A 21663-nucleotide genomic window follows, 5' to 3' on the forward strand; every position below is an offset into this window, starting at 1 on the left:
AAACATCATCCACCATTGGCTTAGAAGCATCGCCTGTTCATCTTCTGACCAAGCTAATCCCACGGGAACAGAAAAGGTATCATGGGAAAGCTCTGATTAAATGCAGTTTTAGAAAGAAACAACTGAAATCTCTAGTCACAATAACTACCAGCCATGGGAAATACAGAAGCCTAGAAGGACAGATTCATGTGTTCTTCTCTAAAGTAAAAATTTCCACTACAATTCCCCCCTTTTGTCCCTGGGACAATACACAAAATTTTACTAATCATTAATCTGTAACAAAATCTAAACTCTAAATGATCGATCGATACCAGTATTGTTAATCAACTACTTAATCTACAACATTGTTAATCAGCTAGAATATAATCACTTAAATCTTAAGCTAATCATGTAAAGTCTCACATCAGCGCATCATTACCCCTGTAGGGTTCACATGAATGCTTCATAAAATACATGATCTTTAGTGGATAATATGCTGTTTTTGTGGGGACAGGACCCGTATATATAAGAAATATGCAGTTAAAGGCAAAGCATTAAGCATTAATCAAGTCGTAACCTCACTACAAGTCACAGTCTCTACTGTCCGTATTCACCTTTGTCTGTTTCTGGATCAGTCTGGGCAAATTCAGTGAAATAGTCATCGCTGAACGGAGGACTCCATTCAGGGTCATCGTCAATATCGTCTAGTTTCACAAGTTGTTTGGTCGTTAGATTGGACATTATGATGTAATGAATGCATTTGTATACGCAAGGGCCAAACAAACATAATAAGAGTAATACCACAATCACTGGGATTATCATTGATAGATAGGGAGTCCACTGTCCGAACAGTGTATACCAAAGTCCCCAACTATTATCTCCGTGTTCGTCTCGTTTCATTTGGTTTGCTACTTTGTGCATATCATGCAGTGCATCTGAGATAGACCCTTGGTCGTCATCGTTCGAGGGAATGAAGGTGCAACATTGATCTCCAATCAGGGCACATACACCTCCCTCTTTAGCTAATAGAATATCTAAGGCCATTCTATTTTGTGTAGCAGTCAATCTAAGGGCCGCGAGTTCCTGTTTAATGCCTTCGGTTGCCCGATTAGTGGAGTTAATATAAGTGGCAAGCCGATAATGTGTGACTTCTAGTTGATTCCAAACCTGAGTCATCCCATACTGTGGGAAGAAGGAATCAAAGAATTTACTCAGTGTAGGTTTCAGTCTATGTTCTGGCGGAGGAAAGTCATTATAAGACACCTCTCTCTTGGGTCGCTTTATTGGTGAGTGTGAGTGAGCTATGACCACACCTGGATACCTAAACCTTGCTAAAGTACATACTCCTCCCCAGTTACGGGGTAGGGCTAGATACACGTTTTTACCACAGACCCAGTACCAGTCGTCAGCCCTGAGTAATGTGCCGGTGTCAGATGGATGAATGAGGGAACACTCTGCCTGTGGGCAGGTTCCGTCATCAGAATATGGGTAATATAAATGAGTGCACCTACGGCTGGCAATATTACCTAACGGTATGTTTCCTGTACCTACAAAACAGTGTGTGTAGTTCAATTTAGGAGGAGGCTGTGCAACAAATGTGTTAACTCTTGTTTGGTTTACTTTGAATGTTCGTTTTGTCACACGCATTAGAGTTCGTAGACATATGGTGGTACCAGTTAAATCAGTCCTCCCAGGACCTCCAGCTTCACACCACAGGGAGGCCGGTGAATTTATCACCAGACTCAAATGTGTGCCATTCTGGACTCTATAAGCATCCTGCTTCCACATGCAGTAAGAATTTCTACAGTATTGGGCTATGGCTTTCAATTCACTACCATTACTTTTCATGGGGATCATTGTGTGTTTACTCGCAGCTGTGGGGAGAATCATACACACATAACAAGACTCATTTGTGATCATTTTGGCAGTGTAGTTGGCAAATTGCCAATAAGTGTTTTCATGCACGTCTCTGCGACTTCTACCAAAGGTGGAAGTCTTTTCTGCATTCCCTCTAATTAACAGGCAGATCATAAGGATGCCAATGATCCCTAAAACTCTTGGGTGATAGTCAAACAGGCTCCTCATCTTAACAGGAGCTTTTACTCATCAATGTTGATCGATTGTAGAAGTCAGGTCTTATATTTGTGTTTGTATGGGAGTCTGGCTGTCGTAAATGTGTAATGCTGTCGTCATCTGCTGTCGTAAGTGTCTTTCACATTTACCTCTTTCAGTTCATTAATTTCATTTACATTTGTGTTTACATTCATATGTGTGTGTGTGTCGATGTTACTCCTTCAGATGACGCTGCTCCTTCTCGGTGTCGGCTGCTGCGTTGTATCAGGGTTTTCTTCTGACTCAGACACTATACGCGTCGTGGAAAGTCAGTTGGAGCTCACGGGAGAGGTTACTAGCACGTCACCGTGTGCCCTGATGCCCCTTCTCATTCCTCTTTGCAGCTGTCGGGTGTTGGTTTTTCCTCTGGCTCAGGAACCCGCTTACAGTGGCTAACGTGAATCCACGTCGCTCTCTCTGCAACCTTCACCGCAGTCTGCGTGGTCAGAAGTACCTGAAATGGTCCCAGCCACCGCCTGGCTCTCCAGCTTTTCCTCCTGAAATCCTTCACCACCACCCAGTCACCTGGTTTGAGACTGTGCAGATCTGTTTGCGTCACCTTAGGCAGTGCTTCCTTCACCTGCTTATGGATTTGAGACAAAACAGAGGACAAGTTTGCACAATAACACAGCATTTCATCTTCACATTGGCTTGTGGTTAATCTGGGTGTGTGTCCAGGCTCAATTCCTGTATTTGGGGGTCTGCCAAACAGTATCTCAAATGGGCTTAAATTCACTCTCCCTCTAGTTCTCGTTCTCATGTATAATAACACAATGGGAAGGGCCTTTACCCATGATAGACCTGTTTCATCACAGCACTTGGCCAATTTGTTCTTTAGCGTACCATTTTCTCGCTCCACCGCCCCTCCGCTGGCAGGGTGGTACGCACAGTGTTGTCTGAGATCTATACCCAAGTACTCTCCCACCCGTCGAAGTGCTTGGTTTACAAATGGAGTCCCATTGTCACTACTGATTTTGTCAGGGATTCCCCAACGAGGAATAATTTCAGACAGGAGTGCTTTAGCTACTGCACTTGCATCCTGTTTGGAAGTGGGGAAAGCTTCCACCCACTTAGAGAACATATCCACTATCACCAAACAGTATTTTTTGCCTTCACTGGGTGTCAGTTCAATAAAGTCCATCTGAAGGTGTTCAAATGGTCGCTGTGGCGGAGGATGGGCGCTCTGGGAGACTTTAATGCCTCGGCCAATGTTGTTTGTTGCACACACTATACATTTCTCACAAAACTTCTGGGAATAGTTTGCAAAGCCCTTAGTGTGCCAGTATCTGGAGACACTGTTATACATCCCCCCTTTTGACGCATGGTCTTGGCCATGCGCCAATTTAGCATAGAATTGAAACAATTTCTTTGGCAAACATGGCTTGTCATCAGGGCCGTACCAAACCCCATCTCTTACCACACCTCCTGCTTTCCTCCATGTGGCTCTTTCTTGGGCTGTAGACTGTGATTGAAGATCTTTGAGATCTGCTGTGGGAGTACATATTTGCAACATACACAAAGTTTCGTCGGTCTCTGACGAAAAAATCAGTTTCTGCGCAGCTGATTTTGCTGCTGCATCTGCTTGCGCATTGCCCTGTGAAATGGGGTCATGTTTCCCAGTGTGTGCTTCACACTTACATATGGCAATAGATTTTGGCAACAGGATTGCATCCAGGAGTTCAGAAATCAGGCCATTGTGCGTGATTGCTTTACCTGAAGAGGTCAGGAAACCTCTGTTTTTCCACAATGTACCAAAATCATGTACTACCCCAAATGCATATCTACTGTCAGTATAAATGGTGACAGTTTTGTCTCTTGCTAACCTGCATGCTGTTGTTAAAGCAACCAATTCGGCTGCCTGCGCAGAGAGATGCTCTGGTAATGATTCTGCTTTAATCGTTTCATGTTGTGTCACTACTGCATACCCCACGCAGTTGCGGCCTGTTTTCTGATCTCTGAAGGCTGATCCATCCACAAAAAACTCAAGATCTGGATTCTGCAACGGCGTTTCCTGCAAATCAGACCTAGGACTGCAAATTTCATTTACAACCGCAACACAATTGTGTGGTTCTCCATCTGCTTCTGTAGGGAGAAGAGTTGCAGGGTTTAACACAGTACAGCGTTTTACTTTCACATTTGGCATGTCAAGCAAAATAGTGTGATATCGCAGCCAACGTGCCGCAAACATATGTGCTGTTTTCTGTTCAAGAAGAAGAAGCGACACTGCATGTGGGACCAAAAGAGTTAGTTCACTGTATCCCACAATATCTCTAGAAGCATTAACCGCTTTCTCAGCTGCTGCTACTGCTCTTAAACACATTGGCAGGCCTGCCGCTACTGGATCCAATTTAGCAGAGAAGTAGGCCACTGGTCTCATTTTCCCACCATGATTTTGTAATAGCACTGATGTCATACAACCACTTTTTTCATCAACTGTTTGTACAAACAATTCATTTGGATCTGGAATCCCTAATGTTGGGGTGGTTTGTAAAGCCATTTTCAAATCTACGAAGGCTTTTTCTGCCTCTGGTGTCCAAGTCAGTGCACTGTGGGCCTGTAGGCCTTTCCCATGAGCAATTGCGCTCAAAGGTGCTTCGAGGACTGCATAGTTTGGTATGAAAGTCCTACAATAAGAGCACATGCCTAGAAATGACATCAGTTGTTTTTTTGTGTTAGGCTTTGGAATGTTTTGTATTGCTGCAACTCTGTTCTGCTCAATAGTTTTGCCTTGTTCTGATATCAGATGCCCCAAGAATTTCACTTGCTGTTTTACAAACTGCAGCTTTGATAAGCTCGCCTTGTGACCTTCCTCCGCTAGATGACAAAGTAACGCAATAGTGTCTTTTTCACATTGCTCTTTAGATGGCGCTGCAATCATGCAGTCGTCCATATATTGAAGAATTGCTGACCCTGGGGTCAGCGTCAGAGATTCAAGACTGTTTTTAAGAGCTTCATTGTAAATAGTTGGAGATTCGCAAAATCCCTGACACAATCTGGTAAAAGTGTACGGCTTTCCATTGAAAGAAAACGCAAACCAAAACTGGCTGTCTGGATGAACTGGTACACTGAAAAAAGCATTAGCTAAGTCTACCACAGAAAACCACTTGCTTTCTGGTGGAATCTGAGACAAGATTGTGTGAGGGTTTGGCACATTTGGAGCTCTTGGAATTACTGCATCATTCACTACTTGCAAATCTTGGACAAAACGCCACTCCTCTGGGTCACCCAGAGGCCTAGGTTTCCTCACTGGAAAAATAGGTGTTCTCACTGGGGAGGTTTCACATGGCACAATCACTCCAGATTCAAGCAGTGAATTAAACACTGGTGTGATACCCCTAATAGCCTCTGGCTTTAAGGGGTACTGAGTTTTGCAAGGTCTGTAATCCGATTTAGGTGTTATCTGCACCGGTGAACAATTTTTGATCAGACCTACATCATATTTCCCTGTTGCCCAAAGTTCTCTAGGAACTGCTTGTAATCGGGGATCTTCCCCAGAAATGTGTGTCATCTGCCACATTGTTTTCAGTACATCTGTGTCTGCCTGTGGCATTATCTCAACTGTTCTGTCAACAAAAGCTATCCAATTCAAGTGCATGCAATAGGATTTAGTTTTCTCGCTGTACAACACTGTGGGATCTGAACTGGGTTTCCAATCATCAGCTTTCACACATTTTAATGTCCACATCCCTAAATCTTCCCATTTCTCTGTTTCACCTTTTGATAAAGACACATGTGGGTGTGAATTCTCTATAGTGAACGGATGGGCCTTCCCCGGCTTCACATTTATACTAGAAAGATTCACTTCTGCAGTACATCTGTAATTATCCCAATACAACTTTGTCAGTAACAACACATCAGCTTTTGGCTGCATTTCAAACCACTCTTGTTCATAAACTACATCAGGCCCTGTGTGTGTGTGTGCTGTGCAGTGCAGATCATGTGTGTTCATGTATTGTGTGCGTGTAGGGTTAGTAACATCATAGGCCTTATCCAAGAGTGCTTGATTCACTGAATTCACAGAAGAGGTGCTGAGTTCCCACTCATACACATACAACAGAGGTCTGGGGTCCCACTTAACGCCCTGAAATTCACCTATTTGACTTCTACACACTTTTAATCCGTTTGGGGTGCTAATTAGGTTTATTCCCAATTTGCAGATCAAATCCCTGCCCATCAAATTAATCGGGCAGCATTCAGAAAGCAGAAAAGAAAATGTGAATGACTGTTGGTTATTCTCAACACACCTTAAGGGTGCTGTAAATTTTTCTTTCACGATAATCCCAGACGCTCCAACTGAATTCAGGGATCTACCACTCATTTCTGGCATCTCACTCAACTCATGTAATTTGATCACAGAGTTTCCTGCACCAGAATCTACTAAAAACAAAATGTCTTTCCCTTCTACATTCAATGTGTGCACTGGCATGTGCTTGTAGGCATCTAAACTGTATTTTGCATATGTGCCTTGTGGAGTATATTTCTTTTCAAGAAAATCAATAGCATTCAAAACCTTAAAATTTAAGTCGGAATCAGAAGTTAGCTGAAGCATTTCCTCATTGCATAGCATCAAAGATTTTGACTCACCCATCCCTTCAGGACTGACCTCCTCGACCTGAGATGTTGATGGTCATGCAGTTTCCTCATCATGTCTCTTAGGGCATTCCCTTGCCCAGTGATCTTGTCCTCCGCAAACAAAACATCCACTCTCTCCCCCTTTTTCTTTTCCGCCTCTGGCTCTTCCTCTTCCTCTCCCCCTTCCTCGATATCGCCCTCTTCCTCGATATGTGGAAGTCCCTCTCCGTTGTGTATGAGATCTCGTCATGGCTTGCATCATCGTCAGCTGAACTTTGTGTGTTTGTTCTTCTCTCTTTTTTCCCTGATCTTGCTTGGCTTGTGTGAGCAGCTTTTCCGCATGCAGAGCATGTTGTTCGATAAGGCTCAGCTTTCCAGTGTCCCACGTGATGCATAGGTTTTTCACCTTGTCAGATATTTCCGGAATCAGTCCATTCATGAAACTGTTTCTCAAATGCGCCTCGTATGCGGTCACTACCCCCTCACTCATATTCTCGGGGGCAGTAAGGCCGCTGTGCGCGTTGTGTACTTCCGTGAGGCGATGAAGATATTGCGCAGCTGTCTCGCTGTCCTGTTGTTTGCACAGCGCAATCTTTGTCATATCCATCTTCACTGGAAAAGCTTCATAACACGCTTCACGTAATTCCGTTACGAAGTTATAGTACGTCGCATTCCTCCCGCTCTCATGATCTGGATGTCTCATGCACAGATTTTCATCCGGCCATTCATACTTAATCCGCGTTATGTCAGATGCTAGTTTTCTTCCCGGCAGGCGCCTTAGTTCAAGAGAGGTGGGACGAAATTCTTTGCAGAAACGTTCCAACTCCACACCAAACTTTTTCCCCCCCACTTCTCTCGGGTCAGGGAGGTGCTCATGAGCATGCTCAATGTCCTTTAGTGTCCACGGACGGTGTACTAACATAGGGTCTCCATCCGGCCCTGCTACTTCCACCATGGGCATTGTAATCACACTCTGAAGTTTCTCGTTGACCTCTGGAATCGAAGCCTCTTCTCTGACAGGTTCAAGATCCGTAGTCTCCTTTTGCTTGTCTTTCTGGCGTGTACGATCCGCGATCGGTGGAGAGGGTGGGTCAGCCTTAACTGCCTTCGGTGGAGGCAGTGGACTCTCCTTCGGCTCCACACGAGCTGGCTCCGGATCTGCGCACACCTGTCGACATGACGCAGCCGCTGCCAGACGTGGTCGAGGAGGCGGTCCATCCAGGTCAGGATCATCTGAAAAAGACTTAAGACACTGGAGACTTTGTGAGTTACTTATTGTACTTTGTGTATTCTGTACATATTGTATAGATGCTCTCTTTGGAGTACATTGTGCTTTTTGAAACCTTTTTTCAGCCTCTAACTTCCACAAGTGAAAAGCTGTCCAGTTTATTTCTACCCTGCTCTTTTTCTTCTTCCCAACATTATCTCTTTCCATTTGGGTCAGGTTACCTTTCAGCAAATCTAACTGCTTCAAGCTAAAACTGCCGCCATCTGGGAAGCCACACTCCGTCACCCACCGCAGCAATTGTGACACAGAATCAGGACCATAATTATTTCTCATATAATTCACGTTAGGTCCAGTGACCCACACTGGGTTTTTATTGAGCATGCTCTTAGAAATACTGTTGCCCATGACTATCTTAGTTTATTGTTGACAGTCTCTGCACCAGAAAGCCTGTGCTATGTGTGTGTGTGTTATCTTTTGTTTTGGCCTTTTCTCTTTTCCCCAAACCTGCTTTGCTCTCCGGAGAGTCTACACCGAGCTCGTCAGCTCTTAGCGGCGGGTTTTCTCAAAACCTCGCAAACAAGACACCTTTAGCACCTAATCCCAGATTAGTGCCGTGCTTTACTTTTGTATTTTAGGCCTTGCACTAGGTACCTATCCAGGTCACTGACCTGTCGACAGATCCAGGTTTAAATCCTGTCTTTACAGCACTTTCTACACAGAGACAACCAACAATATTCACTATTCAACACTAATGAATTCAACTATAGTTTTCAAAATAAAACCCTTACAACTTTAGCAGATTAATCAGTGTTCTTTAACACAAATAAAAATAGATTCTCTCACCTTCCACACATCCAAGTACTTTTGATTCCAGCGTTGAGGCGGCTCACGGTGAACTCCCGAGTCCTCTCACGCTCATAGCCAATTTTGCGGTCGAGGTGAAGTTAACAGCCTTCAAGGCTCGAGCGCTGCAAGCCTCCCCGGGAATCCCCGCAGTCGACTCTCAAACGCGGAATCCTGCCGACAACGCCAGCCTGTTGTGGAAGTTTTGAGGTTCGAGAGAATTAAAGCATAAAAATATCACACCAACAGGCACGGGCAAGAGTATAAAGGTTTTCACGGTTTATTGTTTTCAGCTTTGCAGAAGGACCCAACACTCTACGTGTAAAATCAGAGAGGAAGGGCCACCATTATTGATAACACCAGAATTTTATAGACAGGAATAAAATAAACAGGACATGTAAAACCAAAACATCATCCACCATTGGCTTAGAAGCATCGCCTGTTCATCTTCTGACCAAGCTAATCCCACGGGAACAGAAAAGGTCTCATGGGAAAGCTCTGATTAAATGCAGTTTTAGAAAGAAACAACTGAAATCTCTAGTCACAATAACTACCAGCCATGGGAAATACAGAAGCCTAGAAGGACAGATTCATGTGTTCTTCTCTAAAGTAAAAATTTCCACTACATGGTTTTAAATGTGGCCTCTGTTGATATTCATAATGTTTAGTGGTTATGTCAGGATTACTGCAACATACAGTAGGTTTGGTTACAGCCTCAAAGGGGGGATAATGTGAAAAATCATGAAACTCAAGAATGGGTTTTTCATTTGATTGCTTTTGACTTTTTCCTTGAGCTCAATGGATTTGTTGGATGATTAGCTGCAATAAGAAGTTTTCTCAGTCTCATCCAGGTCTGAGATGTCTTCTCATTTTCCAGCAATAATAGTGTTATTAGTGACGTATATTTAGATCAGTAAATATGTGGCTAAAAGTTTAAGAGTGCGATTCACCCTGAGATATGTCCTCTCGGAGGGGGCTCTGAGTTCCGACAGTTCCCTTGAGCAAGGCACCGATACCCCCAAACTGCTCCCTGGGCGTCGCAGCATAAATGGCTGCCCACTGCTCCGGGTATGTGTTCACGGTGTGTGTGTGTTCACTGCTGTGTTTGTGCACTTTGGATGGGTTAAATGCAGAGAACAAATTCTGATTATGGGTTACCATACTGAGCCATATGTCACGTCACTTTTATGAGTTATTGCAATGAATTGTGCATAGCAAAAATTGACTGCCCAGTTCATGATCTTGCTATATCCTTGCACAACGTCTGATCTCCCCTTCAGCCACAGCTCACAACCTTGAGGTAACCATGGACAATCAACTGTCCTTTTCCTCTCATGTTGCTAATGTTACTCGTTCATGTCGGTTTCTTCTCTACAACATTTTTGTCCATACAGGCTGCTCAGGTATTTGTTCAGTCTCTTGTCATTTACAGACTGGAATACTGCAACGCACTGCTGGCAAGTCTACCTATGAATGCGATTCGTCCTCTGATGCAGCTGCCCGACTTGTTTTCAACCTGCCAAATTTCTTGCATACCACTCTGCTGCTGCGATCCCTCCACTGGCTTCCAGAAGCTGTATGCATCAGATTAAAAACACTGATGCTGGCCTACAAAGTCAAAAAGGAACCAGCTCCCTCTTACCACAAAGCACTCATCACTCCTTGCACTGCACCTCACACCCTCTGATCTACCAGCACTGCTCGACTGGTTCCACCAACTCTCAAGGTAAGAGGCAAGTATACTACAAGACTCTTCTCTGTTCTGGCAACAAGGTGGTGGAATGAACTTCCCCTAGAGGTCTGGACAGCTGAGTCACTGGCTATTTTCAAGCAGCAGATGAAGACCTACTTATTCAGGAAATGCTTCACTTCTTTCCTTATCTTTTACATTTAAAAAAAAAAAAAAAACTTTGACGCTTTTTCATTGTAACTTTGAACAAATGTATTAAACTCGTGGTATCTTAAGTATGTAACCTAGTGAGCCAGCATTAATGTATTCAATGTTAGAGATTTAAGCACTTACTGTATGTACTGTATGTGGCTCTGGATAAGAGCCTGTCACATGCTGTAATTGTAAATGTACCATGAGCATGGCTGCTGTAAGACCTCAAGAGGTCTTTTATTTCTTATGAAAATGAGCTGATCATCAGTTAGGTAGCGATTGGGTTGAAAATCAACATGAAATGGTGCACAGATTGGAGTTTACAAGCCTTCATACAAAAAAGTTTGCTGTGAGGACAACCAGAAAATCTTCTAAAGATAAGAACATGCCCTATTGTCGTTGTTATTGTCACATTAATCTTTTGCTAATTCTCTGTGATTTATTAAAGTGTTTAATAATGCATAATATTGTCCAGTTCATCAACACCACTAAAGTCTGTCTCTCAGTGAAACAGAGCAGTGGTCTGATGTCCATGTTCTGTGTGGTTTAGTGGTTTCCACGTGACACCTTGAGCGTCAACAGAATGGCCGTTGTGACGTCACACTCAATATTCAGCTACTGTTCTGTATCTGGTTCTAATAAGAACCAGAGTCTCATTCTTTTACTGAACTTTGTGTTTCCAAGCTGTTTATCTGTCATGTTATGGTAAAGGTGATATTAATGCTGTCTTTTAGGAGTTTTGCAGGATTTGCAGTGAGTGCAGTTGGAGCTGTTGTCATCAGTGCTAGAGCTTATTATGTTTGTAAGCAGGGAAATAAAGAGAGAAGGGGACCTCAAATACATGCCTGTCCATGAAGGTAGGCTTATTTCTATGAGTGCTTTCTTGAAGGCTACACTGTGTTGGTCACGTTAGATCAGATTTTGGGCTTATTGTGCTGATGTGTGTTTTGTTCTTTAGACAGACAAACGAACACGAGCTGCTGCTCCTTAACATAACTTTATTCTTCTGACTTCAGTAACAAAACATTCACACGTAGCTCTGGATGGCATTGTATCAGATGACCACTAGATGTCCTCATAAACCCATATATGTATAACATACAACGTTACATCCCCGTTCCTAAGAATATTCCTTTATACAGATGCATAGAAGTTCTGCACAAACTTTTAAGCACAACATTTGAGTTTCATCAACCAAATTTTTCAGCATAACTACAAAATTATTCAACACATTTATACTCAGAAACTATTATATTTCAACTTATTACACACATCCACTCAGTCTTTGTATTTTTCAGGTATTTTTACAATTCTTCCAGACCTTGTACGGTAAGCTTGCTCTTTCACTACGCTTTCATCATCATTTCTTTCATTTGTAATGTCCTTACTGTCAAGTGCATTGTTTTGTGATGCTTCAACCGACTGCTGACTATCAGTATCCATTTCAATGCTTTTCTCAAATGTTGAAGAGTCTCTTTCTCTTGTTTTTCTTAAATTTCTACGATTTCATCTGAACAGCTTTCCATCAGGAGTCTTTCCTATAAAAAAACATGGCTGTTTATGCTTTTCTAGAACAACAGCTGGCTTCCACGAATCTCCCTTTTGCATCCTTATTCCTTCTGCAGGTTGCAGATCAGGTAAGTCTTTAGTCATCTGGTCGTAATACTGCTTCTCTTTCTTCTGTCTCTGCTTAAGTTGCTCGTGCACTTGAGACATTGTCTCTGTCGTAAGCAATGCAGATGATGTAGGCAGCTTCGTCCTGAGATGTCTCCCCATCAGTAATTGTGCAGGTGATAATCCTATCCCTTCCATTGGTGTGTTGCGGTATTGCAGTAGTGCTATATACGGATCACATTGACTACTCTGTGATTTCTTTAAGAGATTTTTCACTTTTTGCACTGCTCTATCGGCTTGTCCATTAGATTTGCATAACCAGGTCTTGAAGTCACATGCCTGAATTCTCATTCCACTGGAAAACTTGAAAATTCAGCTCTTGCATACTGAGGTCCATTGTCAGATATTACTATATCCACAATTCCATGTCTTGCAAAGATGGATCTCATTTCCCTGAACACAGGTTGTCATGTCCATGAGTAGTTTTACCTCAGTGTATTTTGAAAAGTAGTCCACACATAACAGGAATGCTGAACCATTATGGTAAAGAATGTCTGTACCTATTTTTTCCCCCAAGGTCGTCCTGGCACATCATGTTGGAACAATGGCTCTGTTTATTGTTGTTCCTGTTTTCATTGCAGGTAGCACATCTGGATACTGCATCCTGAATTTGTGTCGACATACCTGGCCAGTACAAAATGTCTCTACCTCTTGCCTTACATTTGACAATTCCCAGGTGTGACTCATGTATTTTGTTGATCATTTCCTGTCTTAGTTGATTTGGAACAATGAGCTTATTTGCATTGAATAACAGACCATCTTTATGACTGATTTCCTCTCGAAATGTCCAGTACAGCTGTATTGATCTTTGCATCGTAGATCATTCTTTTGCACACCCATTCAGCACTGACTTTTTTAACATTTGCATCTCTACATCCTCTGCTGTGGCTTTTTTGAAATGAACTTTGCCAGATATTGCACTACTCCTAGAAATCTTTTCAGTTCTTGCTTTGTGGTGGTGGAATTTCAGTCTCTGCCCTTATCTTTTCTTCATCTGGTTTAACTCCTTGAGCACTCAGTATGTATCCTATGTATTTGATCTCCGTCATTTTTATTTTGCACTTATTTCTGTTGAGTTTTAATTTTTTATTTGCACATTCCAGCAGCTTTGTTAACCTTTCATCATGCCCTTCAATCTCTTCAATGAAGTCTCCCCACATTAGCAAGTCATCGATGATATTTACCACACCTTCCAGTCCTTCTATCATTTTATGCTATGGATCCCTGAAAGACTTCTGACGCTGAGGATATACGAAAAGGTAACCTAAGAATTGTATAGCCCATTTGGCCTGTTCATTGTGCAAAGCTTTGCACTTTCTTGATCCAGCTTTATCTGCCAAAACCCTTGATTTGCGTCTAACACAGAAAAGTACTTTGCATTTGGCATTCTTGAGACCACATCTTCTACTGTCACCATTGGATAAAGCTCTCATTTTATTGGCAGATTGAGATCTTTAGGATCCATACAAATACGCATTTTCTTCAATGTAACTACAGTTACCATGCTGTTGACTCATTCAGTTGGCTCAGTTTGCCTTGCGATGACCCCCATCTGCTCCAGTCTTTGTAGTTCTTCAACCACTTTCTCTCGCAGAGCTACAGGTATCCTTCTTGGTGTGTGCACAACTGGTCTGACATTTGGATCAATTTGTATGTGGTGATCTCCAGGTAAACATCCTAATCCTTCAAATACATCATCAAAATCCTTGAGAATGTCACTGCTCTTTTTAATTTCATACAGCCTTTTAATTATGCCCATTCTCTGACATACAGCCCGTTCTAGAGTGGCGAGTGCATCATTCATTATTTCAAACAGGATTTTGTATTTTTGTCCTTTGTACACACAATTCAGTGCTCTCTCGCCCAATGGCGCCATCTTGTGTACAGAATACATAACAAGTTTGCAGCTCTACCTCTGCAGTCTCCCTGATATGTTTAGCAACTTGTATACTTTTTCTGACAGAACATTACATTCAGCTCCTGTATGCAGTGTCACTTTAACATTATCCACTGTCACTTTAACACTTTATCTGGATTGTCTTGACCCATTGTTCATCCTCTTTACTTGAGTTGCTGGACATTTCATTGCTTTTTTTTCCACTGTTACTGTACCAATAAACACGTTACCATCTTGTTCAATCATGTGCATTCTTTTATTCTGACTCTGCATGTCTTTGGTGTTACACATCTTTGCACAATAATTTTTCTTCTGACAAGATTTACATGTTTTCCCTTAGGCTAGGCATTTTCTGTACTCTGCTGCATTCCTATATCATCACTGATGTCTGCTCTGATTTGGTGTCGCTTTTCTTTGGCTTTATACATTCACCTTTGTCTACATTTACTTCATCATTGAGTGCTTTCATCTGACTCGTCAATTGTTTCTGCAGACCTTTGCGATCTCGTGAAAAACACGTGTCTGATGTACGGTAGGTTTTTCTGAGGCTCACAGTAATTTTTAAACTTGTCTTTTAGTACTTGTATTTTATTTCTCTCCTCTTCTGTGAACTCAAATGTATTCCATACTTTTATGGCCTCTTCCCTTTGCACCATCTCAGACTGAAAAAGACTTAAGACACTGGAGACTTTGTGAGTTACTTATTGTACTTTGTGTATTCTGTACATATTGTATACATGCTCTCTTTGGAGTACATTGTGCATTTTGAAACCTTTTTTCAGCCTCTAACATCCACAAGTGAAAAGCTGTCCAGTTTATTTCTACCCTGTTCTAACTGTTACAAGCTAAATCTGCCGCCGTCTGGGAAGCCACACTCCGTCACCCACCGCACCAATTGTGACACAGAATCAGAACCATAATTATTTCTCATATAATTCACATTAGGTCCAGTGACACACACTGGGTTTTTATTTAGCTTGCTCTTAGAAATACTGTTGCCCATGACTATCTTAGTTTATTGTTGACAGTCTCTGCACCAGAGAGCGTGTGCTATGTGTGTGTGTGTTATCTTTTGTTTTGGCCTTTTCTCTTTTCCCCAAACCTGCTTTGCTCTCCGGAGAGTCTACACCGAGCTCGTCAGCTCTTAGCGGCGGGTTTTCTCAAAACCTCGCAAACAAGACACCTTTAGCACCTAATCCCAGATTAGTGCCGTGCTTTACTTTTATATTCTTAGGCCTTGCACTAGGTGCCTATCCAGGTCATTGATCTGTCGACAGATCCAGGTTTAAATCCTGTCTTTACAGCACTTTCTACACAGAGACAACCAACAATATTCACTATTCAACACTAATGAATTCAACTATGGTTTTCAAAATAAAACCCTTAAAACTTTAGCAGATTAAGCAGTGTTCTTTAACACAAATAAAAATAGATTCTCTCACCTTCCACACATCCAATTACTTTTGATTCCAGCGTTGAGGCGGCTCACGGTGAACTCCAGAGTCCTCTCACGCTCATAGCCAATTTTGCGGTCGAGGTGAAGTTAACAGCCTTCAAGGCTCAAGCGCTGCAAGCCTCCCCGGGAATCCCCGAAGTCGACTCTCAAACGCAGAATCCTGCCGACAACGCCAGCCTGATGTGGAAGTTTTGAGGTTCGAGAGAATTAAAGCATAAAAATATCACACCAACAGGCACGGGCAAGAGTATAAAGGTTTCACGGTTTATTGTGTTCAGCTTTGCAGAAGGACCCAACACTCTACGTGTAAAATCAGAGAGGAAGGGTCCCCATTATTGATAACATCAGCATTTTATAAACAGGAATAAAATGAAACAGGACATGTAAAATCAAAACATCATCCACCATTGGCTTAGAAGCATCGCCTGCTCATCTTCTGACCAAGCTAATCCCACGGGAACAAAAAAGGTCTCATGGGAAAGGTCTGATTAAAGGCAGTTTTAAGAAGAAACAACTGAAATCTCTAGTCACAATAACTACCAGCCATGGGAAATACAGAAGCCTAGAAGGACAGATTCATGTGTTCTTCTCTAATGTAAAAATTTCCACTACACCTTCCAGTCCTTCTATAATGTTATGCTATGGATCCCTGCAAGACTTCTGACGCTGAGGATATACCAAAAGGTAACCTAAGAAAATGGTATCGCCCAATTGGCCTGTTCATTGTACAAAGCTTTGAACTTTCATGATCCAGCTTTATCTGCCAAAATCCGTGATTTGCATCTAACACAGAAAATTACTTTGCATTCGGCATTTCTGAGACCACATGTTCTACTGTCAGCATTGGATAAAGCTCTCTTTTTAATGCCAGATTGAGATCTTTAGGATCCATACAAATACGCATTTTCTTCGATGTAACTACAGTTACCATGATGTTGACCCATTCAGTTGGCTCGGTTTGCTTTGCGATGACCCGCATCTGCTTCATTCTTTGTAGTTCTTCAACCACTTTCTCTCACAGAGATACAGGTATCCTTCTTGGTGTGTGAACAACTGGTCTGACATTTGGATCAATTTGTATGTGGTGTTCTCCAGGTAAACATCCTAATCCTTCAAATAGATCATCAAAATCCTTGAAAATGTCACTGCTCTTTTTAATTTCATTAAGACATTTAATTATGCCCATTCTCTGACATGCAGCACGTCCTAGAATGGCAGGTACATCATGCTTCATTATTTCAAACAGGATTTTGTATTTTTGTCCTTTGTACACACAATTCAGTGCTCTCTCGCCCAATGGCGCCATCTTGTGTACAGAATACATAACAAGTTTGCAGCTTGACCTCTGCAGTCTCCCTGATATGTTTAGCAACTTGTATAATCTTTCTGACAGAACATTACATTCAGCTCCTGAATCCAGTGTCACTTTAACATCATTCTTGTTTATCTGGATTGTCTTGACCCATTGTTCATCCTCTTTACTTGAGTTGCTGGACATTACATTGCTTTCTTTTTCCACTGTTACTGTACCAATAAACAGAGGTGGCAAAAGTACACACATCCTTTACTCAAGTAGAAGTACAGATACTCATTTTTTAAAAGACTCCAGTAAAAGTAGAAGTAGTGACTACACTCTTTTACTCAAGTTAAAGTAAAGAAGTATGGGCTCTGACATGTACTTAAGGAAAAAGTCTCTGATACTACTACCTGTTTAGTGTCATACTGGTAACTGGATGTCATGTGTGTGTGTGTATGTATATATATATATATATATATATATATATATATATATATATATATATATATATATATATATGTGTGTGTGTGTGTGTGTGTGTGTGTGTGTGTGTGTGTGTGTGTGTGTGTGTGTATGTATATGTATATATAATTTTGGATTGTGCTGATGGATATTTGCGTTCATCAGCCACAAGAGTGTTACGAAAGGCAGGCACTGATGTAGGTGATGTAGGGTGGAGTCAGCGTTCACATTCATCCCAAAGGTGTTCAGTGGGGATGAGATCAGAAAACAACCACATATAGCAGGAAAGGTCAGGTGACCCAATACTTTTGGAAATATAATGTATACCAAGTGTATCACCAAGGCCATATCCCAAACTGTAGGGAGATTCCAGCTCTGTGCTTCAAAACAACTCAAAATTATTGTGATGTTTTACAAATGACAAAATTAATGTTCATTAAATTAAGCACTTCGTGTTTTTTGGGTTGACACCAGGGGCAGTTCTAGGGTTTCATCTTTAGGAGGTTTTAGCCCTCAGTGAGAATTTAAAACAAGAAGAGTTCTATATTATATATTATATGACAACTCTGGTAATAAGAATAGTGACATTTCACTGCTTTTGGTTGCCGTCTTTGCGTCTTTCCGCCGATTAACGTTATAGATAAACGCCTCCAGCTCTGACTGCGCGTGCACGCTGCGCGTACCTGTGCTTCTCCGTTCTAATAAAGCAGACAGCTGAAGACGCACGTGTGAAACACTACAACACACGCGTGTAAAAGCAAAGTAAAAAAAATCGCTCTTGGATCAAACTGATAAATAATTTTCTTTCCCATTGACATGTCCTGCATTTTAACGTAATTTTTATTGTTTATTTATGAAAGTAAAAATGATCCTTATAGTTTTAGGGTGGCTGAGATTACAGACAGGGGGCTGAAGCCCCCCTAATAAAGGGCTAGAACCCCCCCTGGGTGACACAATTCACAACGCATTCGCCAGGAATCCTTTGTGACGCCGATTATTACAAACATCTCCCTCATATATGGCCATGTGTGTTCAGGAATGTCCTCGTTGTTAGTTACTTTAACATCGGTGACTCCCTCTGAATGAACATTAGCCATTCCTTTTGTAGGTGCTGCTCATTGTTAGCTCCGCTATCCTTAGTCTATGTCTGATAGCCAGTAAATAATACAGTACACCAGTCACATGGGGAAAAAGCCGTACAATGATAGGATGATAGGCTGGAAACAGCGTCCAAGGAGAAGGAATAATACTAAAAGTAACGAGTCCGTTTTGAAAATGTAAGAAGTAAAAAGTACAGATATTTGTGTAAAAATGTAATGAGTAAAAGTAAAAAGTTGTATAGTAAAAAATAAATAGTGGAGTAAAGTACTGATAACAGAAAAATGTACTTAAGTACAGTAACAAAGTATTTTTACTCCGTTACTTCCCACCTCTGAAAATAAACACGTTACCATCTTGTTCAATCACGTGCATTCTTTTATTCTGATTCTGCAGGTCTTTGGTTTTACACATCTTTGCAAAATGATTTTTCTTCTGACATGACTTATATGTTTTCCCGAAGGCTGGGCATTTTCTGTACTCTGCTGTATTCCTTTATCATCACTGACGTCTGCTCTGATTTGGTGTCACTTTTCTTTGGCTTTATAGATTCACCTTTGTGTACATTTACTTCATCATTGAGTGCTTTCATCTGACTCGACGTGATCTCGCTGGCCCTGCAAATATCAATGTCCTTTTTTACTGTGAGATCCGTTTCTCTTAGAAGTCTGCCTTTTAGTTGATCCTCTCTTACGCCACATACAATCCTATCATAAATTAATGAATGGTGCCAATCACCAAACTCACAGTCTTTTGCTTTGCTTTTCAGATCAGTGACGTACATGTCGATTGTTTCTGCAGACCTTTGTGATCTCCTGAAAAAACACTTGTCTGATGTACTGTAGGTTTTTCTGAGGCTCACAGTAATTTTTAAACTTGTCTTTTAGTACATGTATTTTATTTCTCTCCTCTTTTGAGAACTCAAATGTATTCCATACTTTTATGGCCTTTTCCCCCACCACGTGGGCCACGTACAGAAATCTAGCACACTGCACCGTCTCAGACTTCTCTGCAAGCTAGCGACAAAAGTTCCAACCTCTGTATCCAGTTCTTACAATTTTCTGAGAGATTTCCTTTCAGATTCAATGGTGGTGGTGGCTGTAACTGTGCCGTCCTCTTTTTCTGCGTTTATATCAGTTTTACTCTGACACCATTGTTCTGTTCTTTAGACAGACAAACGAACAAGAGCTGCTGCTCCTTCACATTACTTTATTTTACTTCAGTAACAAAACATACACACGTGACTCTGGATATCATTTTATCAGATAACCACTAGATGTCCTCATAACCTCATATATGTAGAACATATTCAATATGTTACACACAATAACACCATAAACATTCATACACTAACATTATAAACATTCATACACAATAACACCATAAACATTCATACACAATAACAACATAAACATTCATACACAATAACAACATAAACATTCATACACAATAACACCATAAACATTCATACACAATAACAACATAAACATTCTTACACAAAAAATTCCCGTTTAACCTTCCTCGTGTTAGGGTCGGCACTGACCCATTTTTAGAATTTTAATGCATAATTTAAGTACCACATAAATTTGATTATTGCATCAAGGCTTTTTGACTTTGTCAGGAAACTCTATTTAAAAAAATATAAATATATATATATATATTTTTTTTTACTAAATTATAAAATGCTCTGGTGAAAATTATGACATTTGTGTTGTTAGGGTCGGTTTTAACTCAGTTAATAACGTGCTGTAATGTACCAAGTGAAGTTGCAGGGAGGGAATATTTTTCAGGTTTGAGACCATTCATTTTTGGAAAAAATAATCTACTGTCATATCCTGTTTCACTTAACATAACATAACATGACTTAACATAACATGACATGATATATATCATGACATGACTTAACATGACATGACATACACTGTATTTACTATAAATTTACAAATAATTCCTAACAGTATTGTGGTGTATTTTCATAAAACATTGTCATACTGTGTACTTTATTGTATGACTGTAAATGTACAATATTTCTTATATTTTAGCTACTTGATCTGTAATACATTATTATACTGTTGACGTGTTGCATTGTGGGAGTGATTTGGCGTTCAGTTTAAAGTTTGTGTGTGTATGGTTCAGAGCTGTGATGATGTGAACAGACATGAACAACACTTGAGTTGTCGAGGTAAGACCATCTTTATTCGTTTGCATTTCAATGTTGCTTTCACAAACTGATTCATCTTTTGAACGTCAGTACGAATGATTTCTGTTCTCACTTCTTTACCCACTAACACCATTCATCACAATATGCAGTAAATCTTACAGTGTCAAAAGGATTTAAAGGACAAGTGTAGATTTAAAGATTCAGATTCATTTAAGTCTATTTTTACAAATATCTTTCTTGTGTATTTAAAGTGTATAGTTTAAAAAGGAACACATTCATTTAAAATAAACTTTCCAATTAAATTTAGATGACAGAAAGAAGCCACAAAAGACTAAAGTTACTTCAGAATGCAGTCAGTACAGCCATTACTGTGAAGCAGCTCTATGGCTCTAAAAGCTTAACAAGAAGGGATTAAAGAACGAAAGAGAAATATCAGTCTTTAATGTATATCAGTCTTTATATCAGTCTTTGTATCATTCTTTATATCAGTCTTTATATCAGTCTTTGTATCAGTCTTTGAAGGCACTGTGAATCTCAGGTAATGGATTGAAACCTAAGAGAAAAAGGAGAAAACACAGAGTATAAGTTTTGCTCTTATGTTTTAGTGCTTTAAAATAAAGTGTATTGATCATAAAAATCTCACATACAAAAACTGTTGAAACTACACGAACATTACTATTTTATAGAAACTCCTTCATCAATCACTTATTGACCTTTTCAATAGAATGAACAAAAAATACTGAGTTACTTTCAGGAGTAATGAAAAAAAAAGAATTGATTGATCTTTCCTGTTCAATCACAAAAACGACTCTTCAGTTCCAAACGTTCAAGAGATGTTTTGAGCCGAATGAGAGAATCGACAAATTGCTTCTTTTAAATGACTCCAAAGGTTTCAAAACTTTCAGAAGACTGAACTGAGAGAAAATACAGTTTATTAACAGTTTATTCTTCCACTTCTGAAGTCTGTCACCATATTATAAAAGGTTTAAGGAAGGAGTGGAC

General features: G+C 40.7%; 2 protein-coding genes and 1 long non-coding RNA gene across 9 annotated transcripts in view; 1 reads left to right on the plus strand and 2 right to left on the minus strand.

Moving 5' to 3' along the window:
• LOC113647927 (E3 ubiquitin/ISG15 ligase TRIM25-like) overlaps positions 1-21663 on the minus strand; it is a 62511-nt gene that overhangs the window by 4004 nt on the left and 36844 nt on the right. The window lies entirely within an intron of this gene.
• On the minus strand, positions 572-15740 carry LOC113649215. Of its 6 annotated transcripts, none has more exons than XM_047820559.1 (2): positions 15630-15740; positions 572-2674 (listed from the first exon to the last, which is right to left on the minus strand). In XM_047820559.1, the coding sequence occupies exon 2, from the start codon at positions 2062-2064 to the stop codon at positions 577-579; it is 1488 nt and encodes a 495-aa protein (XP_047676515.1). In that variant the 5' UTR covers positions 2065-2674; positions 15630-15740; the 3' UTR covers positions 572-576. The 6 variants fall into 6 exon arrangements, with proteins under 6 accessions (XP_047676515.1, XP_047676514.1, XP_047676513.1 ...); XM_047820558.1 differs by lacking the exon at positions 15630-15740 and adding an exon at positions 8735-9045; XM_047820557.1 differs by lacking the exon at positions 15630-15740 and adding an exon at positions 6676-8661 and having other exon boundaries at positions 572-2671.
• LOC113662515 lies at positions 11191-21421 on the plus strand. Of its 2 annotated transcripts, XR_007144363.1 has the most exons (4): positions 11191-11473; positions 11915-11945; positions 12135-12253; positions 19270-21421. It is a non-coding gene; the product is annotated as an uncharacterized LOC113662515 (long non-coding RNA). The 2 variants fall into 2 exon arrangements; XR_007144364.1 differs by lacking the exon at positions 19270-21421 and having other exon boundaries at positions 11195-11473; positions 12135-15610.

Source organism: Tachysurus fulvidraco, chromosome 11, assembly GCF_022655615.1.
Source record: "Tachysurus fulvidraco isolate hzauxx_2018 chromosome 11, HZAU_PFXX_2.0, whole genome shotgun sequence".
NCBI classification, from domain to species: Eukaryota; Metazoa; Chordata; class Actinopteri; order Siluriformes; family Bagridae; genus Tachysurus; species Tachysurus fulvidraco.